The 25,139-nt window shown below is 61.5% G+C and overlaps 5 protein-coding genes across 7 annotated transcripts in view; 1 reads left to right on the forward strand and 4 right to left on the reverse strand.

The window, feature by feature from the left end:
* Positions 1 to 1,693, forward strand: part of ACADVL (acyl-CoA dehydrogenase very long chain) — a 5,016-nt gene extending 3,323 nt beyond the window's left edge. Inside the window, 9 exon segments of the mRNA XM_047833296.1 lie at positions 37 to 150; positions 235 to 297; positions 399 to 500; positions 583 to 680; positions 756 to 828; positions 914 to 986; positions 1,085 to 1,157; positions 1,246 to 1,321; positions 1,396 to 1,693. Of these exon segments, the coding sequence (XP_047689252.1) occupies positions 37 to 150; positions 235 to 297; positions 399 to 500; positions 583 to 680; positions 756 to 828; positions 914 to 986; positions 1,085 to 1,157; positions 1,246 to 1,321; positions 1,396 to 1,536 (813 nt within the window). The 3' untranslated portion in view covers positions 1,537 to 1,693.
* Positions 1,694 to 1,762: 69 nt separating this feature from the next.
* Positions 1,763 to 9,556, reverse strand: DVL2 (dishevelled segment polarity protein 2). The gene is given in 17 exon segments (XM_047832511.1): positions 1,763 to 2,638; positions 2,640 to 2,758; positions 2,880 to 3,095; positions 3,499 to 3,678; positions 3,865 to 3,996; positions 4,085 to 4,213; positions 4,385 to 4,452; positions 4,940 to 5,016; positions 5,096 to 5,235; positions 5,324 to 5,393; positions 5,535 to 5,625; positions 5,769 to 5,904; positions 6,009 to 6,118; positions 6,213 to 6,271; positions 6,273 to 6,359; positions 6,628 to 6,697; positions 9,080 to 9,556. Coding segments are annotated over 17 exon segments (2,208 nt in total). The 5' UTR covers positions 9,274 to 9,556; the 3' UTR covers positions 1,763 to 2,308.
* Positions 9,557 to 9,995: 439 nt separating this feature from the next.
* On the reverse strand, positions 9,996 to 14,450 carry PHF23 (PHD finger protein 23). Of its 2 annotated transcripts, none has more exons than XM_047834033.1 (5): positions 14,220 to 14,450; positions 12,596 to 12,627; positions 12,300 to 12,392; positions 10,914 to 11,751; positions 9,996 to 10,810 (listed from the first exon to the last, which is right to left on the reverse strand). In XM_047834033.1, exons 1-5 carry the CDS (start codon positions 14,251 to 14,253, stop codon positions 10,596 to 10,598), a joined length of 1,212 nt encoding a protein of 403 aa, XP_047689989.1. In that variant the 5' UTR covers positions 14,254 to 14,450; the 3' UTR covers positions 9,996 to 10,595. The 2 variants fall into 2 exon arrangements, with proteins under 2 accessions (XP_047689989.1, XP_047689990.1); XM_047834034.1 differs by lacking the exon at positions 14,220 to 14,450 and adding an exon at positions 13,187 to 13,213.
* A 900-nt stretch (positions 14,451 to 15,350) lies between these two features.
* GABARAP (GABA type A receptor-associated protein) lies at positions 15,351 to 17,469 on the reverse strand. The gene is made up of 4 exons (XM_047832670.1): positions 17,240 to 17,469; positions 16,610 to 16,688; positions 16,332 to 16,450; positions 15,351 to 15,847 (listed from the first exon to the last, which is right to left on the reverse strand). Exons 1-4 carry the CDS (start codon positions 17,327 to 17,329, stop codon positions 15,782 to 15,784), a joined length of 354 nt encoding a protein of 117 aa, XP_047688626.1. The 5' UTR covers positions 17,330 to 17,469; the 3' UTR covers positions 15,351 to 15,781.
* A 1,035-nt stretch (positions 17,470 to 18,504) lies between these two features.
* CTDNEP1 (CTD nuclear envelope phosphatase 1) lies at positions 18,505 to 25,136 on the reverse strand. Of its 2 annotated transcripts, none has more exons than XM_047832667.1 (8): positions 24,373 to 25,136; positions 21,772 to 21,838; positions 21,556 to 21,674; positions 21,251 to 21,322; positions 20,479 to 20,595; positions 20,162 to 20,273; positions 19,438 to 19,522; positions 18,505 to 19,183 (listed from the first exon to the last, which is right to left on the reverse strand). In XM_047832667.1, the coding sequence occupies exons 1-8, from the start codon at positions 24,472 to 24,474 to the stop codon at positions 19,123 to 19,125; spliced, it is 735 nt and encodes a 244-aa protein (XP_047688623.1). In that variant the 5' UTR covers positions 24,475 to 25,136; the 3' UTR covers positions 18,505 to 19,122. The 2 variants fall into 2 exon arrangements, with proteins under 2 accessions (XP_047688623.1, XP_047688622.1); XM_047832666.1 differs by having other exon boundaries at positions 20,162 to 20,291.
* Positions 25,137 to 25,139: the final 3 nt, after the last annotated feature.

Consider the following 25,139-nt stretch of genomic DNA (forward strand, 5'->3'; position numbering starts at 1 on the left):
AGGTGCTCGGGTCGAGTCTGACACGCTGCTTTTCCTTCCCGCGTCCCCACCCCGCAACCTCAGTCCATGGCTTACATGGTGAGTGCCAACATGGACCAGGGATCCACGGACTTCCAGATAGAAGCCGCCATCAGTAAGATCTTTGGCTCGGTGAGGTCCCAGGCCCACAGGGCGGGAGAACCCAGCGTGGGAGCTTGGCTCCAAGACCAGTCTTACAGGGCTCTCTGTTCCCAGGAGGCAGCCTGGAAGGTGACCGACGAGTGCATCCAGATCATGGGCGGCATGGGCTTCATGAAGGTACAGGCTGGCTCTGTGCCCCGGGTGGCCACGGCTGGGACGGGGGGCGGGGCAGGTGGGTGCACCTCGGCAGGGGTGTACGTTCTGGCTTCCTGTGGCAGGAGCCTGGGGTGGAGCGCGTTCTCCGAGATCTTCGCATCTTCCGGATCTTCGAAGGGACGAACGACATTCTCCGACTGTTTGTGGCTCTGCAGGGCTGTGTGGTAAGAGGGAACGGGGTGAGGGTGGAGGGGTGGGAGTAGGGAGAAGAGCACGTCCTGAGCACTAGGCCCTCTCCCCACACAGGACAAAGGAAAGGAACTCTCTGGACTCGGCAATGCTCTGAAGAATCCTTTTGGGAACGCCGGCCTTCTCTTAGGCGAGGCGGGCAAGCAGCTGAGGAGGTCAGCTCAGAGCCGGGGTGGGGCTGGTAGGGGCACGGGGCGGCCACTAACCCGTCACTCTCGCCGTCCTCTCAGGCGGGCAGGGCTGGGCAGTGGCCTGAGTCTCAGCGGCGTCATCCACCAGGAACTGAGCCGCAGCGGGGAGCTGGTGAGTAGTCGGGCGGGCCTGAAGGAGGCGGCGGAGGGCCCGTGCGGCTGGGCTCCCTCCCCCAGCCCCTCTCCTCTCGGGGCAGGTGGTGCAGGCCTTGGAGCAGTTCGCCGCCGTGGTGGAGGCCAAGCTGATAAAACACAAGAAGGGGATTGTCAGTGAGTGAGATCTACCCCGTCCCCCCCCCCCCACTCCCCCCCGCTCCCTCTCCCTCCGGCTGACACCTCCCCCCCCGACCGTCCCACGTACCCGACAGATGAACAGTTTGTGCTGCAGCGTCTGGCAGACAGTGCCATTGACCTCTACACCATGGTGGTAGTGCTGTCCAGGTGAGGGGGGTGGCGTGGGAGGCCTGAGCCGCAGGGGTCCCGGGTTGGGGCTCCCAGCCCAGCTGTGTGGTCTCTTGCCGTGCACCAGGGCCTCGAGATCCCTGAGCGAGGGCCACTCTACAGCCCAGCACGAGAAGATGCTCTGCGACAGCTGGTGTATCGAGGTGAGGCTCGGGGTTACCGAGGGCGCGCGGGGGGCCGGAGGCGCAGGCCTGGACCTCTCCTGCCCTCTCCCCAGGCGGCCGCGCGGGTCCGGGAGACCATGACCGCTCTGCAGTCTGACCCGCAGCAACAGGAGCTCTTCCGGAACTTCAAAAGCATCTCCACGGCCTTGGTGGAGCGAGGCGGTGTGGTCACCAGCAACCCTCTCGGCTTCTGAGGACTCCCCGCCACCTGCCCGCCGGCCCCCCCTGTGCCTTCTCCCAAGCCAAAGCCCAGCCCCCTCGTTCTGCCTTAAGGAGGGCCTGGCCCCCGGGCGGCGGCTGCTCTCGGAGGCCCAATGCCTGCCTCACAAGTAAAGGTTCTCACCAGCCGTGCCTCGCTGCTGCCTCAGTTCTCTCCCTCACTGCCTGCCTCCCTCCAAAGAAAGGAGCCAGAGGCGTGCGCAGTTGGCCTCTATTGCTTTATTTGGTGTCTTATACAGGTGACTAAATAAATAGAGTAACAAAAGCAGCTACACGGGCCCCCGAGACCGAACACCCCACCTTCCTTTGCTGTCTAGGGTGCCCAGCCCTTCCTCCTCCCAGGGTACCGCTGACCACCGCTACCCTGCACAGGACAGAGTTGGACGGACAGAGGAGGAGGTCACATTTTGGGGTTGGGAAGGGCCCAGGAGATAGAGGTTCTTCGTATAAAAAGAGAAACATCTACTAAAAAAATAGTCCAAAAAACGTACGAAAGTCTACTTCAACCCCCCCCCCAAAAGGCGTACAAAAACAGTAAAGCTAAAAATAACCCAAGGTCCCTTGTGCACCCCCGGAGGGAAAGGGGAGGAACCAGGCACTGCTGGTGAGAGTCCCAGGGGCAGCCGCCTCCCAGCAGCCCACAGGCCGGGCTGAGCTGGGCCAGAGGAGTGCCAGGCACGTGACGGACGAGACCCCCGGCACAAGACAGAAGCACCAAGCGCTGACTGGACAGGCCCGCCACGTGCTCTACATAACATCCACAAAGAACTCACTGGGGTTGCCCATGGCCATGTGGAAGCTCTGGCGGCTGGCGGTCAGCTCCGGGGGCACAGAGCCCAGGTCTCTGACCGGAGGGGCCCCCGGGGGCTGCACTGCTGGAGGCACGGGGGGAGGGGGCGGGGGCACCATGACCACCATCATGGGATTGTAGGGCAGGGCCATGCCAGGGGGTGGTCCGTAGGGATGCAGCCCAGGGTGGGCTCGGAGATTGGGCGTGCCCCCCGAAGAGCCTCTGGAAGGGGGCGGGCCCCCGTCACCAGCTCCACCAGGGTCCCCGCCCCGCCGAAGGCTGCCCCCCCCGGGTGGAGGGCTCGGACTCACTGCCGCTGCCGGACTTAGACTCGGGGGCCCGCTCCTCAGGCCTCCCCGCACGCCCTGCCCCCCCGTCGCTCCGTGTTGACCCACTGCTCCGGCTCCCTGTGGGGTGGAGGAGAGGAGGCGAACTGAGCCCTAGTCCAGCGGCCCCGGGTCACCCACCTCCCGCACCAGCCTCTCCTGCCTGCATCCCCCCCGCCGCTGGCGTCTGGCCGCGACTTACCCTCGCTGTGCTGGCTGCTGGCACTGCCCCCGCCGTAGGTGTAGGATGAGAGCTCATGGTAGGGTGGCGGCTGGGGGCTGTATGGGTGCGGGGCCGGGTACTGGTAGGAGAAGGTGGGCAGCAGGGGCCACGGGGTCGCCCCAGGCAGAGGGGCCAAGGTGTCCTGGTCCGAAGCCCCGCTGGAACCGTCATCGTTCAGGGACAGGTTGACCAGGTCTGGAGAGCGAGAGGGAGACCGGGAGTCACTGCTTCCAGTGGCCAGGACGCAAAGATGGTGAACGGAGGGAAACCAGGCACTGCTTCCCCAGAACCATCCACGACGGGGGGCGGAGACGAGGGCCTCTGACAGGAAACACCCACCCCTCTGCCGCGGTCAGGGCAGAGCTCACCCAGGGCCCCGAGTCCCACGCTCTCCTGAGACTCAGGAGACTCCGCTCCCCCCCAGCACACAGCCCTGCGCGTGGCGCACGGCTTGAGAGGCAGGACGCAAGTGGACGTTGGCCGGGGCGGGGCCTGACGCAGGACACACACTGCTCAAGTGACCACGGGCACCCTGGCGGGCTGTGGGCCGGAGACAGGAAGGGGCGGGGATGGGGGCGGGGGGGGGGGGGGCACTTACAGCTCTCACAGCCGCCACTGAGGTCCCCGAACACGTAATAGCACTGCTCAGAGAAGGTGATTTTGTTCACCGTGTGTCGGATGAGGCCAGCCTTGAGCAGCCCGCTGGCGTATTTGCGGGCCTCCCGGCGCTCAGGAAAGCCTTCCACGTGATGGTAAAGCCAGTCAACTACGTCCGAGCCTGGGGGCGCACGGAGCCGAAAAAGCGCTCAGGTTTTCCTCCCCGACTGCTGCCTCACCCCTGCCTGGGCCCTTCCCAGCCTGGGCCTCCTGCCCCGCCCCCTCCCCAGCACCACCTGCCCAGAGACAGCCTGGGCCTCCTGCCCCGCCCCCTCCCCAGCACCACCTGCCCAGAGACCGGAGCTACCCAGGAAGGCGTTAGGGATGGTGATCTTGAGCCACATGCGGTCCCGAACTTCCAGTCCAGATTCGGGAGCTGCCATGGCCTTGGTCACAGACGCCATGTCTGTGTGGATGGAGAGGCCCCGCCCCTCACAACCTGTCAGAGAAAGGAGGCGGCAGGGTAGGGCCCCGGCACCACGGAGAGGCCTCCCGGGGAGGGGAGAGAGGCGGGGCTGAGGGCTCACCGTCAGGCAGAGAGGACCCCGATGTCATGGTGCTCATGGACGAGGAGCCCGGATAGGCTGGGAAGGTGCCCGTCAGCGCGGCGGAGTGGGACACCCAGGCAGCGGGGTCAATGGGCTGGATGGGCTCGTCTGGGACAGAGGAGGCCCCCCGAGACGGATGCTTCCCCGGCCCTCCCCGACTCAGACTCCCACCCCGCCTCCCTCCCGACCCTCCCCCACCGCCTCCCGCCACGTGGAGGCCCAACCCCGACCCCTGCTCTCTTGCCCAGGCAGCCACAGACCCTCCCTGACGCCACTCACTCCGAGGAAGGGTGAAGTAGGCCTGGGGAGAGGGATCCCAGCACTTGGCCACCGTCAGCACGATGGGGCTGTGGGAGGGGAGAAGCGGTCAGGCGGGGGGGTGGCTGGCAAGGGCTCGGGAGTGTGCGGGCCTGGAACTAACGGGCCGAGGGACAGGACGGAGAAGACACCAGAGACAGAGGGACCCACCAACGCAGACCAGTCTAGAAATGCCGCTGAGCGTTAAGTCCGGGAACCAGAGAGCTAACCGATGCGGTTCACGAACCCGCATACACGCGTGCGCACGCACACGAGGTGGGGGGACCGGATGGAACAGTGACAGCAAGGCAGGAGAACAATGCCCTCCGGGGAGACCGAGGACAGGGCGTCGGAGGCGCCGGCCACCTTCTAGGTCACGATCTGAGTCGGGCTCACACAGGCACCCCCACGCCACGGTTACTTGTCACGTCACATGGTCCCACCTCGCACTCTCGGGACACGCGTGATGTCACGCCCCCGCTAACCGAGACGCCGCCACCACTAGGAGAGCAGACCGAGGCCGGGCCAGCGGCTCACCCCGGCTTGTGCACGATGTCCCGCAGCACCCGCACCGCGTCGTCATTGCTCATGTTCTCGAAGTTCACGTCGTTCACCTGGAAGCCGGGCCAGCGGGTCAGAGGCCGCCGGGGCCCCCAACCCTACCCCCCGCCCCGGGGCCCAGGACCAGCGCACCTGCAGCAACATGTCGCCCGGCTCGATGCGCCCGTCGGCCGCCACGGCGCCCCCCTTCATGATGGAGCCGATGTAGATGCCGCCGTCGCCCCGCTCGTTGCTCTGGCCCACGATGGAGATGCCCAGGAAGTTGTACTTCTCTGCGGAGGGGGCGCGGGTGACCGGGGCAGCCCGCCGCGCGCCCCCCGGGCCCCCGCAGACCCGGCCCCCGCCCGGGCTCCCCCGTACCCATGTTGAGCGTGACCGTGATGATGTTGAGGGACATGGTGGAGTCAGTGACACTGCTGAAGGACGAGGCCTGTCGGGGAAACGGGGAAGGAGCCGCACTGCCTCCGACGACCCAGGGACGGGCCCTGGGGTGCTCGCTTCCTGTGCCCTCGTACCCCCTGAACCAAGGCCCCCGACTTTAGGGCCAGCTGTCCCGTGAGAGCCCCCTCACCCTCTCCAGGCGGGGCGGCCGCTGCTTCCTCCGCCGCCGGTGGCGCTTCAGGAGGCGGGAGGCGCTGCTCTGCTCCGTGGAGCTGCTGAACCTGTTGGGAGGCGGAGGCGGTCACGGGGCGGGGGGGGGGGGGGGGGGGGGGGGGGGGGGGGGGAGGGGAGGAAGGGAGGATGGCAGAGGAGGGACAGGAGGAGGAGGAGGAGGAGGAGGACAGGAGGATGGGCGGTGCCCTACCTGCTCATGGTGTCGTCGTCGTCAGAGTCGCCCAGGCTGGTGCTCTCCAGCTCGCTGGTCATGAGCGTCGAGGAGCTCTCATACCCGGCCAGGTGGCGCTCCAGCCTCGAGGGGCCGCCAGGCCTATGGCCCCCCGCTGAGCATGAACAGGAACCTCAGGAAGCTGTCCCCCCTCCTCACTCCCACCACCGCCCTCCCCGGGCTCCCGGAGGACCCGGCCTCGGGCCCGCCCCCCCTCACCGCCATGCTCACTGCTGTCTCTCCTGCGAGGCCGGTCCCGCCGCAGAGACACCACCGACTCTGTTTCTGTCTCGGGCTCCAGGTTTTCCCGGCTGCTGGACACGTTAGGGCTGGACGGGCAGAGACGGTTCGCAGCCCGCATCAGTGGGCTGGGGCTCCACGTCCTCGCCTCCCTCCCCTGGACTCAAGGATCCCCAATCTCACTGGAAGGACGGAGGTCTGGAGTCGCCAATGCCACTGGTCCTCTCCGGCGGCAAAGGGGGGTAACGGTGGCGGCGGCGGCGCCAGCTCGGTCCCGAGGCTCGTGGGCTGGGGAGCCACCTCGGGTTGGGGGTTGTCCGACGACACCAGCTGAAAAGTACAAAGACAGAAACTGCCTCGACAGGAAGTGAGGCGTCCCAGGACGGGGAGAGGGGCAGGGGGTGGGTCTGAGCGAGGACGGGGGCTTGGGATGAGCACAGAGAGAGCAGGAGCTGGCAGTACAGGCCCCAGAGGAGGCTGATGGGCCGCGGCTGGCTCTCCAAGCCGCCGAGGAAGCAAAGAGCCAGGGCCTCCAACGAGCGGGCCGGGGACACTGAGGCTCAGAGCGCCCAGCGGCGTGAGAGGGACGGCCGCTCACCCAGGACACCACCCTTCCGTTGAAGCAGGGGAGGCGGGCGCTGTCATCTGAAATCTCCTCCTTCACCACCCTGCCGAGAGAGGGCACAAAGGCCGGTGAGACTGGCCTCACCACCCCCCCGACACACCCCCAATTCAAACCTCCTGACCCGCATCCATGAAGCTCGGGGGCGCCGACTTTCTCCAGCCCTGACCCAGTCCTCTTCCCTGACGCTGAAACCCTTCGCGTGCACGCCTACGGGGTCTCCCCATTCGCTCCCTTTCCTTCCTCCTCTCCCCAACTCATCCTCCGGGCTCAATGCTGCTCCAAAGATTTCCTGGGGTCCGCTTCCAACTTCTCACTCGGATCTCCGAGACCGTCCTGTCCCCTTGGGCGACCCTACAGGTAGGTCTGTCTCACCTTAGGAGCCTTGCCGGCACCTCCCCCAACCCCCACCCCACTCCTCACGCCCTGTCCCCAAAACCTTTGGCCCCGAAGCCTCCAGTCTCACGTTTTCCTTGCTTTTCTCTCTCTCCCTCCCTCCCAGAGAGCTCTCCAAATGGGCTACTTTTCCCCACCTGAAAACACCTGCTAGACCAAAAATGGTACCTCCTCACTAGGCGGGGCCCTCCCAGGGACAGACGAACCCCAGCCGTGACCCGCCCCCCCGTGCTTCCCACAGGTCTCTGCACCAAGCAACCTGTCTTGCCTGACAGACCCCAAAGCCCAGCGTCAGGATGGACACGACTCGCACCTTCTTCTCACCCACCACGTGAAATCACGGCCGCCTGTTCTGTTCGGCACCCTGTCCTGGCCGCACAGCGACAGACCGGACACTTGTTAAGCGTCAACAAGCGTTGGTTGAATAAATACACGAACTACGAGAATCTCTGCCCTCAACGGGTTCTCTCTCTCACACGCACACATTCTCACCTCCAAATTCAAATAGCCTGTCTCATTAACCCTCTGGCTTAACGTGGTTCTAGAAGTCTGGGTATGTGACATCTTAATCCCATTTGTTACCAATGGGACAACTCAGCCCAATCACTGTCAATCAATCTCGATACAACACAGGATGTTTTGTAACATAATTCAGTCTCTGCGTAACCGAGTCTGGCAAATCACTCCGTCTTACGTCACACCATAACCTCACTTATGGACAGGTCAGACCCGACGTTATTAACGACGGTACCAACTTACCGAAAAGCTGCTGTGCGCCACGCACCTATGAGATTTTCTATACTAACTACGTCAACATACTGCTAACAAACAGTAGAACCTTGATTTAAATCCCAGCCAAGTCCCAGGGGGCGCCTGGGTGGCTCGGTTGGTTGAGCATCCAACTTCGGCTCAGGTCATGATCTCACGGTTCCTGGGTTCGAGCTCCACATCGGGCTCACTGCTGTCAGCACAGAGCCTGCTTCAGATCCTCTGCTCCCCATCTCTTTCCCCCTCCCCCTCTTTCTCTTTCCGTCTCTCTCTCTCAAAATCAACCAATCAATCAGTCAACCCCAGGTAACTCCCAAGATAATACCGCCTTCCCAACATCCAACAAACAGTCTTTCTCGGTAGAAGCCAGTCTGTTCAGCTATCCATAGAAGCCAGACTGCCCCAGTCTAATCCAGCCTGCCTTCAAGAGCTGAAGGTGGAGGGCTCCGTATCAAGAGCTATAAACCCAAAAGGGCTCGCTGTGTATTGAAAGTCCTAGTCGAGTCCAGAATGACCCAAATTACTCCAGAATAGCCCAATATATTTTAGAAACAGCGGAGAACGTCCTCACATGCAGCTGTCTGTACCAATATAGAGCGGATTATCCCTATACAGTTGTCCGTACTGGCATAGACCCCCCCCAAAGCCCTGCTTGTCTGCCCCTGAACTGAGGCTCAATAAAAACCAAACCCCAGCAAAAACTAACATCAACCAATACAACCCAGTAGAGACCAGGGTGGCCCAAGTTTTTCCCAGACAGTCTCATCTACCCCATGGCAGCCTAGAACATCCCAATACAGCATTCTTTGCATTAGTACATACCAGAACGTCCCCAAACAATCCTGTCTGCTCTAATGCAGTCCAGGATGTCCCAAATTGCCCCAACACAAATCAATCTATACCCGAAGATTCCACGACATCCCTCATAGCCTGTGTGCTACAGGACTGCTCGGAATACAGGACGGGTGAATTCAGCACCTCCCCAAATAAAGCACTGTGTCCCACTCTATTCCAGGATAGCCTAATCTCCCCTAATCTGGTTTAGCACAGCCCAGTCTGTCGTCCTACAGCGCCGAGCGCCCCAATCTGTCCAAGCATAACCTTGCCCGTCCTGGGATAGGCAATCTAACCCCAGTATAACACAATCTGCTCCACTAGAACCCAGAAAACCCAGTACGGCCCAGAGCAGACCTGTGCCCCTCGATATTGCCCAATCCACGCCAGCACGGCCCCCCATCGGCTGCAATCTAGGCCTCGCGCTCACCCGAAATCCTGATCCATTGACTTGAAAAAGTACTTAGCGCCCGCGGGCCGCTGCAGGACGCTCTTGAAATCGCCCAGGGTGATGCGCTCCGCGGGGACGGGAATCTTCACCAGGTACGGGGTCTCTTCTTCATCCAGGTGGTAAATCACCTTCGTCTCCCCGACACCACCGCCCCCCGCGCCGCTGCCCGCCATGGTCTCGCCCGCGCGCTCCCGGGCTCCGCCGCCCACCCAAAGGGGCGAAGCGCCCCCGCCGCGCCTGCGCACACCCGCCACCCGACGCGCGAGGCGACCAGGACCGGCCCGGCGCCGGAGAGGGGCAGCGGGGCGGAGGGCGGGGGGCAGCGGGGTGGCGGCCGAGGGAAGGGGGGACGGGCCGCAGGGCTCGACCCGAGGCCGTAGACGCCGCCGCCGCCTCCTCCTCCGCCGCCGCCGCCGCCGCCGCGCGCCACCGCCGCCGACGTCGCGGGCGCCCTTCAGCACCCCGCCCACCTCTCCCCATGTCACGTGGTCCGCGTCGACCCGCCCTCCGCCACGTGACCCCCTCCCGGTCACGTGACCTCCCGGCTCCTCCCAGGGCCCCTGACACGTGATCGTTGCTTTCAGCAACGGTCTCCCAACCCTCAACGGCCCCGCCCCCGAATGTGTCCCCACCCGCGTCCACCCGGCCTCTGCCCCCCCCGCCCCCCCCCAGCACCCCCCCTGCTCTGCTCCGCTCAGGCGGGGTGCTCCGAGCAAGTCTGATCCCCTGGAGCGTGCGTGTCGGGGGAGCGGATGGGGGGTGTGGGGGTCCCGGACTGGGGGGAGGGGGGAAGGCGCGCCGCCAGGTCGTGGAGGTGGGTTTCGGCCCCACTCCCAGCCAGTCTTCGGTCAGCTTTTCCCAAGCCTCCCTCCCAAGCAGGACAGTCAGTGAGGGCTATAAACACAAAAGAGCCCACTCCGCTTTATTTACAACACGCAGGCTGTCTGTACAAACAGCTGGCCGACGGTATTAAAAACAAAAGAGGTGAGTGAGTCCCGTCACCTTTCTGTTTTCCTTCCTCCCCTCGGCCAGGCTCTGGTTGGCCCTCCACCTCCGAGCTGCCCTGCCCGAAAGGGGAAGGCCGAAATTAAAACTACAACCGGTGTAGAATAAATGGGGAGTGAGAGAAAAGACGAGGAAGGGGAGGGGGGTGCTGTATTTACACTCGAGTTTTACAGACAACTGTCCCGTTCCACCCCAATTCCAACGCTGGCCCACAAGGTGAGGGGTGGCAGGTCTAAGGGGCAGAAAGGAAGTGTCGAGGGACCCAGACGGCCTCCCACCCCCAACCGTAATGGGTCCACGTTCAAGTCCACAAGGTGGGAAGGAAAGGTAAGGTTGGAGCCGAGATACTCATTTCCAAACCAGCCTCCCTCGGGTATTCCTGCCTTTGAAGTGGGACAATATCCAAGCTCCAGGGGACATACTGAGGACCCCGAGGCTCAGTTCCCAAGTCCTGTTGTCATCTGGAAGTCCCAGCCTAGAGATGGCGATGTCACGGCTCTCCCGATTTGGGAGGCCCCCCTAACCGCCGGGCCTCTGGCCGCAGTTCCTTGCATTTCTGGCAGTAAAAGAAGTCGGGGACATTGGTCTTCTTAATCTTCGCACAGGACAGGTGGATCCATGTCCCACACAGGCTGCACTCGATCATGGGCCGCCCTGCAAAGGGCTTTCGGCAGTAACACGTGATCAGGTCCCATGAGTCATCACCTGGGGAAAGAAGGTTTGTTTGGTGCTCTGCCCGAGCTCTTAGGTCCCCAGCAGCCCTGAGCCCGTCCTCCTAGCTAACCCGGGCCAGCCCCAAACCTCGCACCTGATTCCACCATGATGTCCTCGTCCATGACGCGCATCTCGCCTTCGCTGGAGCTGGCGTCTCCGTCTTGGCTGGTTTCCGTGCTCCCCACTTCCTTGCTTTCGCTGTCAGTGGGAGGGGCTCCTTCGGGGTGCACCGTGGCAGGAGGCCTAGGAGCCTCTGGGGGTGTCGGCAGCACGGGGGCGGGGGCTTCACCCCCCACCATTGCCGCCATCTCTTCTTCCTCCTCCTCTTCCTCTTCTTCCTCCTCCTCTTCAGAGTCTGTGTCACTGGGGGGTGCCCGGGGAGGCCCAGGAGGTGGGAGTCTATCCCCCCGCTCTGCCTTTTTCAACTTCCGTTTCTTGCTCTTCTTAATTCGAGACCTCTTTTCCCCATCCCCGGGAGCCGGCCGAGGCCTCCGGAGCACCCCAAAGCCAGCCCCCCCTCCCGGCCCCAACTTTCGGTTCTTTCGGTCCTTCTTTCGAGGAGGTTGGGAGAGGTCCCCCTGGGAAAGGGGCACCGGGGTGAGAGCAGCAGGGGGCCGGGAGGCATGTGTCAGGGATGTGGGGGACAGTGGAGACGCCATCTTGGGCCCATCTAGATCAAAGAGCGAGTCCTTGAGCTTCATCTTCTCAAGCAGGGTCGCGCTGTCAGGGGCCTGCAGACGAGAAAAAGTGGACCTTGGGGGTCCTGGTTGAGTGGGGCCTGCTTGAGCCGCCCTTCTCTTGGATGACTTTGCTTTCTTAACAAAGGTCTGGATGGTTCGGAGATCTGAGGGGGCCGAGTCCCAGCCATCACTGTCTGCCGCACTCTCACCTCGCAAAGGAGAGCTGGAGCCTGAGGCTGGCCAATCGCTTTCCTTAAATGGGGGGAAGAGACCAGGGTCAGCAGGGGCCCAGGGGCACCTCAGCCCCTGTACAAACCCAGCCTAAAAACCAGGGACAAGATCTACCCCGAGATACCCTGGCCCAAACCACTAAAACAAAAAACAAAATCACTGTACTCAGAAACTTTGTCCCCTCCCCAATTCCCCTCAGCATCTCCCCTTGAACACCTGCACGTCACCTCTGCAGTCCCCACAGCCTTGCGGCATTGTCACCCCCAGACCAGAGCGCGATTTCTTTACCTGCTTCCGTATAGCCCCGTTTGTTGCCATTTTCAGCTTCCTAATACTTATCCAGCAGCGCCCTCCCATTAATAGCCCAAGACCGACCATTCACTGCTGCTCGGCCCCGCCGAGTCTCTGAGTCACCCAGCTGCCCCCAGGTACTGGTTTTCCCACGTTTCCCATTTCCCTGGTCTTCTGTGTCCCATCATCGGGTAGAGGTTTCCCTTACACAGTGACACAGACTGCCCTCTCCAGTCCTAGGACACCCACCCTCAGGCTACTGGCCCTCCAGTCCCTACCTCTTTGCTAGAGGGAATGTAACCGGCATAGGCCAACACGAAACTGCAGAATTTGTTGAAGTCCTCAATTGTTCTCCGACGTTTCTCTGGTGGCTGAAAGGAAACATGTATCACAAGGAATTTAAGAGGGGCATTCCCAAAGGCAGAAACCCCGGAGCAAGGGATCTAGAAGAGGCAGGAGGAAGGGGGAGAGGGAGAAGGGGGGTGGGGGTGGGGAGAGAGAGAGAGAAGGAGAGGGAGAGAGAAAGAGAAAGGAGAGGGAGGGCCCCCGGCAGCAAAAGGAAGAGAAACCTCACCTGAGTTTCTGGCTTAAGGGTCGGAGGTGGATCTGTGGAAGCAATAAAAGCTGAGTCAAGGCACTAGCGAAGAGTCCGCATGAAACCCCACCTCTAAATCTCGGAGGATCCAGGCAGACCCCTTCTTCTCTCCGGTCTCCCCCGGCCCGGCCGGCAGGTCCCCAGCTGTGCTGGACCCGCCCCTGCTCCCCCTTCCGCCCTGCGAGGGGCGGAGCCAGGGCGCGGCGCCCTCTCAGGCCTCGCTATAGCGCTCCCCTTCCCCCCACCGGAGGCCTGGCGCCCCGCCCCCCCAACTCACGGTTTCTCTAGACTCCAGTCTACTCGATCACTCGGCGCCCCACCCCGCCATACCGCTCCCCGGACCGAGCCCGGGCGGCCGCCTGCCCCTGTCCTTCACACGCGCCCAGAGCCCCGAGTTCCTACCCGGTCGCGATCTGCCGCCCGGGGCCCTCCGCGACCGCACACGCAACCCGCCCGCCCCCAGGGTCCAGGATGACCACGCCGAACCGCTCCCCGCCCTCCGGGCCCCTTCTACTCGAGCACGAGGCCCGGCGCGCCCCTCACCCCCACCCTAAACACACACAGGCTCACACATCCAACGCCACTTCGCGGCCGGGACAGACGAGCGAGCACTAACCCGGACGCGGCCCCACCTGCCCCCCCATACCGCGCTCCCCACAATTTCGCCGTCCCTCCGCCCCCATCCGGGGCTTTGGCCCCTCCCCGTCTCGAGCTCCTCGGGCTCCCCGCCGGGCCCCCGGGCCCAGTTCCGAGCCCTCCGGCCGCCGCCCCCCCTCCGCCCCCGTACTCACCGCCAAGTGACTAGGCTGCGGACCCCTAAACTCTAGCCCCCCCCCCCCCCGCCAGCTACTCTCCCTCTACAGCGACCCCCGCTGCTGCCGCCGCTGCCCCCCTCGCCCTCCGCAACTCCCGGGCTCTGGCCCTCGCCGACCAACAGCACCCCCCCCCCCCCCGCAACTCGCCGGTCTCAACCCCCCCCCCCACACCCCGCCCCACCGCCCCTACAACTACCCGGCTCTCCTCGCTTCCCGGCGCTCTCTCCCCACAACTACCCGCCCTGTACAGGTCCCTCTACCGCAGACAATACCCAGACCCCCTCTTCTCCCCACAACTATCTGCCCACCCCTCCAACGATCCCCGGGCTCTCTCCGGCGGCAACTACCCGGAGCTCCGGCACCACCGCCACAAACTCCCCCACCTCGGCCAACTACCGGGCTCCTCACTCAGTCCCCTTCCACATCCTCCCTCCTCAACAACTCTCCGGCCCCCAGATTCCCCCAGCCTCCCGGCCTCAGGGCCCCAACGTGCTGGAGGCCCTCTCGGCCCCTAACCCCCGGAGCTCCGGGGTTCAAGCTCCCGCTCCCCACCCCCCACCCCTACACACACACATTCACGGTGTCTGATCTCCAGCTACCCCCAGCCCGAGCTCCCACTCCTCTTTCACCAAGGTCTCCCAACTCGCCGCTCTCCTACCTCCAGGGGCAGGCCCCCGACCCCCTCCCCGCGCTCCCCCGCCGGGCTCTGGGCTCGACCTCCAAGTTTGCCAATTGATTCCTCGCCCGCCCCCCACCGGCTCAGCGCTCCGTGCCGGTCGAGAGCTCACCTTCGGGACTGGGCTCCGCCATGGCTTCCAGCATCGCCCCCTCCCCTCCTCCCGGTCCGGCGCCCCCCTCCCCTGAGCCGGGGATCCCGGTGCCGCCTCCGGTGCTCGGTGCTCCTACTGCCTCGCTCCACAGAGGTGTCTGCCTCGGCCTGGTAATGACTCGAGTCCGCTAGCCGCTGCCGCCACCTCCCTCTACCCCTGCCTCCCGCACTCCCGGACCGGGCCCCCTCCCCCCGCGCCGCCGGCCGCCTGCTCCCTCCTCCTCCTCTCTCCTCCCTCCTCTCTCCCTCCTCCTCTCTCCCTCCTCCCTCCGCGGGCGCCGACGCGCAATGCATCAAGGGGCCTGTAGTCCGTCTGGGGGCAGCGGAAAGGGGACCCCATAGGCCTCTGGAACTTCAGTTCCCAGCAAGCCAAGGATGGGCGCAGGCGCATTAGTCCGCTCCCCTCCCCCGGGGAGTGGCGGGGAGATTGGGAGCAGAGGGTAGGGCGGAAGAGCGCGCGCAGGATCCTGGGAAATGTAGGCTGGGCGGGACTAAGAAAGAAGGAAAAGAAGGGATTAGAACTCTCGGCCACCATACTGCCTCTTTCTGCGGCTTCTTTCTCCCCCGTGGGACCGCCCCACTTCCGGCCAGAGGGAGAAAGGGTTGCTGGGGGATGAAGTCCTCCTGATGATAATGGCTCCCTCCTCCCCCGTCTTCTGCCTCCCTTGAATTCCACACACCGGCATTAGTCCGGCCAAGCGAGATGCCAAGCGAGGACGGAGTCCCTTCACCAGCTCCCACACGCGACCAGCTCTTCCCTAACCCAAAGGCCGTAACAAACTTGGGAGGTATTTATTTAAAGCAGGTACTTTCCAACTTTGTCCACCGGAACCCACGGTGTAAAAAACAAAAACGATTCTTTATATCAAGACCCAAAAGACAGGCATATAAAACGGAAGTTTCACGAAACGATACTCCGTATTCTTTTCATCACAGCAAAAACACTGCCCCTCCCCTCCCCTCCCCCAGGAAAAAAACCAACATGAACAGAGTAAACCAAAATATATTACTGTCCCTCCAACCGCCACTTTGCCCACCTCCGGATAACTATCCCCACCTCGGGACAACTAAAAAGCAACGCAAAGCAAGATCCAGTTCGGCTCGGTGGTTTCCTCTTTATTGATGTGCCTCCTACCTTCCCCCCACAATTCCAGTCCCTCCCCTCTACCCCCCAAAAAGAAGGTAGTGAAAGGAAGGGAATGTCGGGGTTCTGAGCCCTTTGGGCAGTTAGAAAGGGAACAGGAACCAAAACAATCGCTAGATGTGACAGAGATTGACAATCGAGAAGTCTAAAGCACAGTGGGGAAGGTGGAAAGAGAAAGGGGACAAAGGAGAGGTCCTAGAAGCCACCTCCCCCATGAGCCCTCCTGCTAAGAGGGGCTGGAGGAGAGCCTCGAACGTTAGGAAGTGCAGGTCCTGAAGGAGGGAGGTGGTGGTCGAGCCTGAAGGAGGACTAGGTCAAGGAAGGGGGGCCACCTCTCTCTTTGTAGGCTGGGACCCCCCACCTCAGGGGCAGCAGCTTCACAGACCGTAGACACTTTCATCACTGTAGGCGATGTATAGAAAGAAGTCTTCTTCGTGATGTTCCTGGGGCAGAAGCAGAGGACACCGGTACTCAGGCACCCGGGCTATAGTCACTTGAACCACCCACTGACCCCCTCCTTCTCCAAAGTCCCGTTCTGGAGGCAGACCCCCCCCCAAAAAAAAAAAAAAAAAACTAGCGTCCTGACTCACTCCCTCACTTCAGACCGAAGCAGCCAAGCAGCGTCACCCCTAGCAGCAGTCCTGGGCAAAAAGCCCTCCCTCTGACTGTTCTCTGCCTTGGAACGGGGAGGACGCTGGGGCAGGTGGAGGATCGGGACTGCGGTCCACCTCACCTTTCTCTCCCTTCTGGCCATTCCCATGGCCTCGTGCAAACCTCCAACCCAGGACTATGCTGAAATTCTGAGGCCGAAGATAAAGTGGAGAGCGGAGCAAGGCAGCGGGTCCAGGAACTGCTGACTTAGCACCTTCTTCCCCTCAAGCTCTCCCCACACCTCTCCCAAGCCTCCCGGCTTCCCCAGGGACATACCTGGTACAGCTGACCCATTGTGGCACTGGTGGGTGGAATGACATTGTTGACAAAGAAAAACAAGGCATCCTCAGCTCGGAGATGAATTCGCTTCCGAATCAAGAAGTAGAACTGACCGACTGCCAAAGAGACAAGGCAGGAGGAAGCCAGAGATCACAAGTGCCCCCGAGACCCCGAGAGAGAGAAAGAGAGAGAGCAGTTACAATGTGGAACCTTCTCCCACAAAGATGCCCGGCCACCCATAGGAAGCTAACCCGGGGCCTGGGTCAGGTCCCCACCTGTGAGATCAGAAGGCACCAGATATTTCTTCTTGTCCAGGTCTCCTATCCGAGCTTTGGGAGCCTTTTCTACAATCACCTGATGAAGGGTAAGATGAAAATTAGGAAATATTAGGTGTACGGTCCCAGACTTACCCCTGCCAAGAACTCGAGTAACACAATTCCCAGCACCCAAATCTGTCCGACTCCGTTTTCTTTGTCTCTGAACACGCGGCGCAGCCTTGAGCAGAGATCCTGACCCCACTGTGCTGAACTCACCCAAACATTCAGGATCCCTCAGCAGGGCGTCATGATCAACAACTATCCTAATAGGGCACGGACGACTCGAGTGGGCCGCCTAGAGCTTCAGGCTCAGAAGCCTGGCTAGCTCGGGGTAAAGACCATGAGCAGCTCAGGCTGTCAAACTCCCCGCAGCCTCGCACACCAATCCCCAGGTCTCCCTCTCCCATCTGTGTCCCCCCCACCCCCAGCTCTCCCGCCACCCCGCTTTCAACCTCCGAGCCCGGGGACAGCAGGGTCGCGCCCGCCACAGCCCGCAGCCCAGTGCCCGCGCCGCCTGGCCGGACCCAAACCCAGGCTGTGGCGTCAGAGCCAGCGCCCCGCGCCCTCGGCCCTGACTACTGTCCTCACCGGAACCCGGTCCGGGTATTTCTTTCGGATCTTCTCGCCCTCAGAGCGGCGCTTCTCGAACGGATGCTCCTCTTTATACACGAACTTCATCCTCCCGGGAACCGGGCTGGACCGGGCTGGGCTGAGGGAACCCGGGGGGGGCCGGGACGGGGGGCGGCGGCGACGGCGGCGACGCGCGGGCGGATTCAGCGGAGCGATCCCGGGACTTGCGCCACTTCCCTATTCACCAACCCCACCCACGACGGTCCGGGGCCGCCCCGCCTGCTACGCTACGCCACCAGCGCAGCGGCCACAACGCCGCCAGCGTAGCACCACCCCCTGACCGCCCCCCCCCACGCCGTCTGCGTAATCGCTTTGGAATCAACTTGTGGGCTACGCCGACGACGTAGCAAAGGTGGTTGGCTTGTGCTATGGTCGAAAATAACCGAAAACCCACATTCTGACCTTCCCCCACGAGGCTGGGGATGAAAAGGGCTGCGAGTCCCTAACTGTAATTTGAGACTCGGTTCTCCGAAAGTTCTTTTCGGGAATAACGTAAAGAGGGGGAGGAAAAAAAGGCAGAGATAATTACAAGGATAGCTATTCACGAAACGCGTTGGTACGCCGACGGCGGCAGCTGACACCAAAACAAAGTAGTACCCAAGTCGGGGAGCTGGTCTCCGGAAATGAAGGGGGACAGAAGCGAAACACCCGTTCAGGGAAACGCACCGGACGCTTAGGTTCCAGGGAAGAGCAGACCAATAGGGACCTGAGAGGAGGTCCGAAAGGTAGGGACTACGTCATCGCGGAGGAACACACTCGGCGGTCGCGAGAGAAAATCATGTGATCTCAGAGAAGGGCGGAGCGTCACGTGGCGGCCGCGGGAAGTAGAGCCGGCCGCGGGGAGGTGGGGGGAGGGGCGCTGGGGGGCGGGGCAGGGGCGGCGGGAGCGGGGCCGGGCCTGGCGCTAGGCCCCCCGCCGTCGGGCGTGTCCGCGTCGGCCCCCGGCGAGGTCCCGCCTGTCTGGCTTCTGGTCCAGTATCTCCTGCCGCCACACTGCCGCGTCGTCCTAGCCCGCAGGCCAGGTTCCTTCAGGACACACGGCCGCCCTCCCGGTCCCCACCGGGGCGCCCATCCCGTCTCCAAGACCCTTCCCGCCAGAGCACCTGATGTCGAGTCTCCCCACTCCTCCCCCAAAGCCAACAGCACCTCGCCCCGACAGGGGGGGACGCGAACAAAGACGCCTCCCTTCATCTCCCAACCCCCAGAGAAGGACCTGGGGCAGCTTTGGTTTCAAAGTTATAATGCATGGTTTAAAAGAGAGAAAGGAGAAAAAAAAAAAAAGAAAAAAAGAAAAAAAAAGAAAGCTGGTTACAGGTCTGAGGGAGTCTAGGAAGAAGGGAAAATAGAAGGAAAAGAAAGGGGGGAGGGCAGGACAAGTTTGGGGAAAATCCAGTGGCCCAAAATCCCAGTTTCCCACCCACAGCCCAGCCCTTGGAGTGAAGAATTAGATCAGTTTTGTACAAGAGTTTTTAAAAAATCAAATCACAACAAAGCTGGCTTGGCTTTTCTTTGAGCCTCCCGGATTACCGAATGTCTGTCTCTCATTCTGGCCGGTCTGGTCTCTCCACCAGACAGTTCGGGCTCTCCCAGGCCTCCGCTTCTGTCCCAGTCTGGGGTTTCCAGGGAGCTCGAACTCGAAGTCAGAGTGAGGCTGCTTGCGAGTGTGGCCCGTGTGTCTGTCCAGACTCCACACGGAGCGCAGGGCTCCCTGGGCAGAGAGGGGCGGGAGGGGCAGGTCCTGCCCAGGCAGTCCTCACCATCGGACAGGGCATCAGACGGCATCCCGAGAGCTCACCCTCCCTCTCCCCCCCACCCCAGCGCAGGTGGAGGGGGAGCAGCCGTCACCAGAGCCTGTGTTGGTGAAGGTTTCGGCTCAGCACAGAACGAACGTCGGCGGTGAACCTGGGATGACAAGATGAAGCCTCGTTGGAGATGGGGGGGGGGGGGGGGGAGGAAATAATCACCATTCTCACATGACACTGAGGTCCAGTTTGCCCAAAACCCACTGGCTACAGGTGATGAGCTTTACTGTAAGAACACCTGGGTTCAAAGGCTAAGTTCTTAAGGGAAAAGGGATAAGTCAAACAGGACGCGTTTTTATTCCCTCCCGGGATCCCCCACCTCCTTTCCTCAGCAATGTGTCTGGCTTCCGTTACCTGAGGGCGTCCAGCATGGGAAGCAGGTTGAGGAGGGCGGTGTCGCTGGGGTCACTGAACCACGATTTGATGGGGATGGCGTTGTCTAGGGTGGGTGAAAATATGAAAAAAACCACACAATTCAAGACTCAGGCCGGTTTTTCTTTCCTTTGGGAAAATGGGGATCATTACTTTAAAATCCGCACCCTCTCCCTGACCCACCCAAACCTAACCACCTAGGTAAACCTTCCTATTTTATTCTCCAAAACAAACTTTTTAAAAGAGGCATTCATACTCATGTCTATTTGAGAGATGGGGGTGGATGCGTGAGTGGGAGAAGGGAGCAGAGGGAGAGACTGCCAAGCAGGCTCCACGCTCAGTGCAAAGCCCGACACGGGGCTCGATCCCATGACCCTGGGATCGTGACCTGAGCCTACATCAGAGTCAGATGCTCAAATGACTGAGCCACCCAGGCCCCACCCCCAAAATAAAATTAACCTATAATCACCGTATCTCACATTAACGTGAGGCTGCTAATCAAATTTATTGCTACTGTCTCACCTGAAGCAAACTGATACGAGCAACGTGACCTAGGAAGTGGACAAGTGGGGAAGGGAGAGTGTCTCCCAGAAACACCTGGCATCCTGACCTACAGTAAGCCAGGAATCCCTGCTCCAGGCATTCAAAATAACCTTCTCGGAACCACTTCCTGGTCCTGCCAGACTCACCCCCCCCCCCCCCATACCTGGGTGGCTCCGGTAGGCCCCTGGGGAGTTATCCAGGATCACGATGCTGGAGAGGTCGCTGTGGACCACGGAGAGGTCCTTGATGTAGCTGCCCAGTTCCAAAGTGCAGTGCTGGAGGGTAGGGCCACGCTGGGCATCAAAAGGAGACTCGGCCCCTGTGACGGCTGCCCAGTCCCAACAATGCCCACGGGCAGCCACCTCCCACAGAGGGGGTCATGCAGTATGCCTCCGCTCACCCCCCAAAAGGTCCCTTTCTGGGGAAACTGCTCAAACCCAGACCCCTCCCTGCCAGCCTGCCTCCCGAGCCTCCTCTTACCTGTCTGTAGTATCTCCTCTTGAGAATGCTTCTGCTATTGTCCAGTTTATCTGCCACAGCAGAGCCGTAAATCTCCATGCTTGCTGTGAACACCACCAGCTCGTACCACTGGCTCACCTGAAATTGATCAGGGGGAGGGTGGGGTCAGAAGAAGCGATCCTTCCTCTGAACGCACAACTCTCCTTCACTAGACTCCAGCCCGGTCCTTCAGGCCTTTCAAGAGCATCAGATGTCTCTGAGAACACAAAATTCTGAAGGCCCCCAAACCCAAGAGTCTTAGGCCCCGTACACCCTTAAAGGTTCAGAGGTGCAAGAACAGAAGATCAGGAAGCCTGTGGAAGAACAGACTTGCATCAGCACCACAAATGAACCCAAGCTACTGACAGCCGCCCTCCGAGCGGCCCACAGCTGCCTTTCTCCAAAACTGCCCATACCTATTTTCTCCTCACCCTGCACTTCCTCCAACCGCTCTGAATTCCCAGAGCCTTAACGCCATTCCTTCATCACAGGGCTCCCCACAGCTTCCACAAATTCACCATTTTTTTTTCTAACGTAATTTTTTTCCTTTTTTTTTTTGAGAGAGAGTGAGTGTGTGAGCCGGGGAGGGGCAGAGAGAGAGACGGAGACACAGAATCCAAAGCAGGCTCCAGGCTCTGAGCTGTGAGCACAGAGCCCGACGTGGGGCTCGGACCCACGAACCACGAGATCATCATGACCTGAGCCGAAGTCAGATACTCAACCGACTGAGCCCCCCAGGTGCCCCCAAACTCACCACTTCTAAGAAGAAATCCACATGGGGCCTCTTATGTACAAAAAACCGGACGGGATGTTTGTCTATTACCACCTGTAGAGGAACAGGGAAGAGCTGGGGGGGTGTCCTGAGCACAGGCCTAAAGGACACACACCCCTCCCTGCCACCTCCCCCCCCCCCCCTTCCCCACTGCCTGCTTCCCTCCTGGCTGCCGCTGGTGCCAGAGGATGGGGACAAGGACGATATGCTCTGGGACTGGGAAAGGAAGTCTAGTTGTGAGCAGAATCACAGGCATGACCATCCCATCACTTCCCACCCCAACACACCTTAAGGATGAAGTCGGGAGGCGTTCCAGGCCGGACGGTAGGCCTCAGGACCCCATCGTGATGGGAGTGGATAAGTGTCTCATCCAGATCCAGCACCAGGATCTTCCTCTTCACCTGGCCTGAACCACAACAGCCAGGAATGATACCCACCAACCTCCAGCCCACACCTTGAGCCCCACCTCACCTTACAGGAGCCTTCCCAGCCAGCACACTCACCTAGCCGATTCCGGGACACGGGAGATAAGGGAAGGATATCATAGCGAACAGTTTGGTACTGAATTATCTAAAAACAGCAAGAGAGAGGATTAGACCCCTTGAGCGGGAGATCTTGACAGAGGAACGTTTACTATATACGGGGCATCGTGGAAGTGACTGACGATCACCTCATTTAATCCTCAAGAATGCGGTAACGACGCTATAGTAACGACAATGACAGCAACATCATCGTGTCTATTTTAACAACGGAGAGACCGAGGCTTAGCCAGGTTAGATGCCTTGTGTAAGACCACACTGCTAGGAATTATCTTATTTGGTCATTTGTCCCCCCAGTTAGAATGAAAACCTGGCGAGAGCACCCGGTCCCGGCTGCGTTCCCAGGACGCTGTCACAGGGTGGGTGGTTAATATCAGAGCGGATGCAGTCGTGGAGCCAGGACCGCCCTGAGGCAGGCCGACCCAAAACCTGCCCTCTTCCCTGTGCTCTGCAAGGAACAGAGACACGCACGGCTCCCCACATCTCCGCCCCACGGATCCTTCGTGACGACTCTCGTCACTCGGGGGACTGAGAGGAGTCAGTACAGGAGGTCCTTGGGCACCTGAGGGGAAGGAAGGGCAAGGAGGGAATCCAGGGGTTCTCAGGTCAGCTAAGTTCCCCTGGCTGGTGGCCGCCAGGCCTATTTTAACCAGCCACCTGTCCATTTCTGTCTCTACCAGCCAAGTCACAAGTGGCAGAGAACCTCGGCCCTCCGCGCTGCCTCCTTATTCCGGTACCCAGGACAAGGCACACTGGGAAGCCCCACCCACCAGGCTGACTGATAGGGTGGCGAGAAGGCCAGAGTGAATGAAGGGCTGTGAGGGAAGTCAAGAGGGGACAAGGACGTCAACCTTCCAGCTCCTCCGAGTCTTCTCTAGAAGCTCCTGTTTCTAGCACTCAGTTCTCTTCCACGCGAGCCTGGCAGTCCCTTCCTCTGCTCTTTTCTTCTAGGCTTCTGTCCATCCCTAGGCCCCATCCCTAGGCCCCAGCCTCGTCAGAACCAGTCTCGCCCCTTGCAAGCCACAGGGCCCTCTCCTCCGAATGCCAAGGCACCTGCCCTTTTCTCCCTGCAGCAGGATGAAGGCCGCGCAACAGCTCGGGTGTCCTGGCCTGCTATCTCGGGTTGCACATGCTGGGCATGTAGGGAATGCTCCAAGCATCTGCCAGCAAGGGGGTGGGGGGAGAAACCAGATTGGAAGGGAAGGAAGGGAAGACAAAAGGCCGTGGGGTCAGCGCTTGCCCGGAGAGGTGCAGTTTTGCCAAAAGCTAGCCTCTAGAGGGGCTGGAGCTCTACTCCCTGCCTCCAGAACAGAAATTTCAGGGGCAAACGGGGCGTGCTCGGAGCAAAGCCAGGCAGATAGAACAGCAGCTGACATGTAGAGAAAACCCCAGGAGCCAGCCCCACACACACCTCAGCATCTCTGACCCCAAATTCTTCCGGGCTCCTAACACGTGTTTCGGGGAAATAGCCTTGCCTACCACCGTGATCACCCAGAAACAACCCTCACCCTAAATCAGGAAGCGGAAAGCATAGACTGGTAAAGGAGACACTGAATCTGAAGCAGGCCCACTCCCCCAAGTCAGTCAACAACGACCACCACCACCCAGGGCTCTCTGGAGACTCTCGGACCTTCCAGGTATTACTGAGGTACACCAAAGAGCACGGGCCAGGGAACTTCTGCATGTCGGCTTACTGAATTCTCCCCAGCAGTGAGAACACAGCACATTCGCTAAAGGATGTTAGCCTACGGGAGCTCTGACCTTGGAGAGAAGCTCTCTGGGGGAGGGAACCCACAGATACTTGGGTACGTGCAGTCTTCGCTGCCCACAGGACCCCTCTCAAAGCTGGGGTCTCCTGGAGAGGCAAGCCTGCCCTCAGGCTCAAGCCTACAACTGCCAAGCGCTGTCTTCCCAGAGAGACACCCCAACACCAATGTGCTCCTCTCCCTAAAGCCCAACATAAAACCATCCTTCTTAGTCCCAGGGACTAGGTGACCCCAGATGCCCACACCAGGAAATAAGTTTCCGGGACCCTTTTTGGACGAGTCCCCGTAAAGCCAACGGCCGGGGTTTCTCCTTCACACCCAAGGCTGTTCCCCTGTTTGTCACGTATGGTCTCCCACCCACACCCCTACCCTTGCCACATAAGCCCGTCTGTCCCTTGTTCTGAGCCCTAACACACAGGGAGGCTCCTAGTAACGGAAGGGTCTGTCACAAGCCCACAGCAGACAGAGCCGGTGCCATCAAACAGGTGTTCCCCTCCTCTTGGTCTCTAACAACAACTCCAGCTTTCCTAAACGGCGCCCCACCCACCACCCTGGCCCCCAAGAGTTGCCACATCCAGTCTCCGTCTTGCCCCCCCCGCCCCGATCTCGATTGTCCTACGGGGGTCTCCCCCCTCCCCATGCCACCCCATGCCCAGCCAAGGGTGCCCCAACCCTCTAACGGGAAACGCCGCCGCCAGGACTCCGTTCCGAAGCCCAAACAGAGGCCCGACACTTTCCGAAAACCCGTGAGCACCGCTGACACGGGTTCCCACCACCACCAGCGCCCACCCAGGCTCACCGTGCGGATCTGCCTCCGCAAAAGGTAAATGAAGAAGCTCCAGAGCTTGGCGGCGAAGGCCACGAACGTGCGCAGCCCCAGCAGACACTGCGTCCGCATCATCCCGATGACCCCGGCACCGCCGGCCCCGGGGCCCCCGCGGCCCAGCTCCGCCAGCCCCCCGGGGGCAGCCCCCCGCCTCCGGGAGGGGGAACGGGGGCCCCGAGTGGCAGGAAAGGCTGCAGAGAGGGGCACGGAGCGGGCGGCTCAGAAAGCCACCCCCGGCGAGGGGAAAGCCCAGCGGAACCGGGAGCTGGGGGACAGGCGTGGGCAGCCCGCGGGGGCCCACATGGGCGGGGAGTGGCACCGACGGCTTCGCGGAGGTTGCGGGCCGAGACGGGTCGGGGTAGGACGGGGTCCTCAGAGACCGGGAGGGAAGGGGATGGAGAATTGGGGGAGGGGGCAGTGGGGGAGGGGGCCAGGGAGAAGGGAGGGAGGGAGAAGGGAGGGGGAGGGGAAGGGGGAAGCGGAGGGTGGCCCGCTGCGCAGGCGCGTTAGGGGGCTGCCCGCGGGAAAGGGCGGGCGGGGGCCGCGGCGCGCGAAGGGCCGCGGCGGCGGCGGCGGCGGCGGACGGGCGGGCTGGGCGAAGGAACGGGGAAGGAGGGGGAGGGGGAGCCGAAGGGCGCGGATGGCTAGACCGGAGCGGCCTCCCCCTCCCCGAAGTCGGGGGTGCCTTAGCCGCTGGGGAGCGGGGCTGCAGCCTCTGCAGCCTCTGCAGCTGGATTTCC

Source organism: Prionailurus viverrinus, chromosome E1 (genome assembly GCF_022837055.1).
Source record: "Prionailurus viverrinus isolate Anna chromosome E1, UM_Priviv_1.0, whole genome shotgun sequence".
Taxonomy (NCBI): domain Eukaryota; kingdom Metazoa; phylum Chordata; class Mammalia; order Carnivora; family Felidae; genus Prionailurus; species Prionailurus viverrinus.

What these genes read in the sequence shown, in the direction of transcription:
- GABARAP (XM_047832670.1), bottom strand. Translation starts at nt 17,329, where the DNA reads ATGAAGTTCGTGTATAAAGAGGAGCATCCGTTCGAGAAGCGCCGCTCT. An exon ending in AATACCCGGACCGGGTTCCG is followed by an intron (nt 16,689 to 17,239) that starts GTGAGGACAGTA and finishes ACCCTTCATCAG; the next exon opens with GTGATTGTAGAAAAGGCTCC. An exon ending in CAATGGGTCAGCTGTACCAG is followed by an intron (nt 15,848 to 16,331) that starts GTATGTCCCTGG and finishes CTTCTGCCCCAG; the next exon opens with GAACATCACGAAGAAGACTT.
- CTDNEP1 (XM_047832666.1), bottom strand. Translation starts at nt 24,474, where the DNA reads ATGATGCGGACGCAGTGTCTGCTGGGGCTGCGCACGTTCGTGGCCTTC. An exon ending in GGCCTACCGGAGCCACCCAG is followed by an intron (nt 19,523 to 20,161) that starts GTATGGGGGGGG and finishes CACCCACCCTAG; the next exon opens with ACAACGCCATCCCCATCAAA. An exon ending in CCCATGCTGGACGCCCTCAG is followed by an intron (nt 19,184 to 19,437) that starts GTAACGGAAGCC and finishes TTGTCATCCCAG; the next exon opens with GTTCACCGCCGACGTTCGTT.
- PHF23 (XM_047834033.1), bottom strand. Translation starts at nt 14,253, where the DNA reads ATGCTGGAAGCCATGGCGGAGCCCAGTCCCGAAG. An exon ending in GGCGGAGCCCAGTCCCGAAG is followed by an intron (nt 12,628 to 14,219) that starts GTGAGCTCTCGA and finishes TTGCTTCCACAG; the next exon opens with ATCCACCTCCGACCCTTAAG. An exon ending in ACATTCCCTCTAGCAAAGAG is followed by an intron (nt 11,752 to 12,299) that starts GTAGGGACTGGA and finishes CCCCCATTTAAG; the next exon opens with GAAAGCGATTGGCCAGCCTC.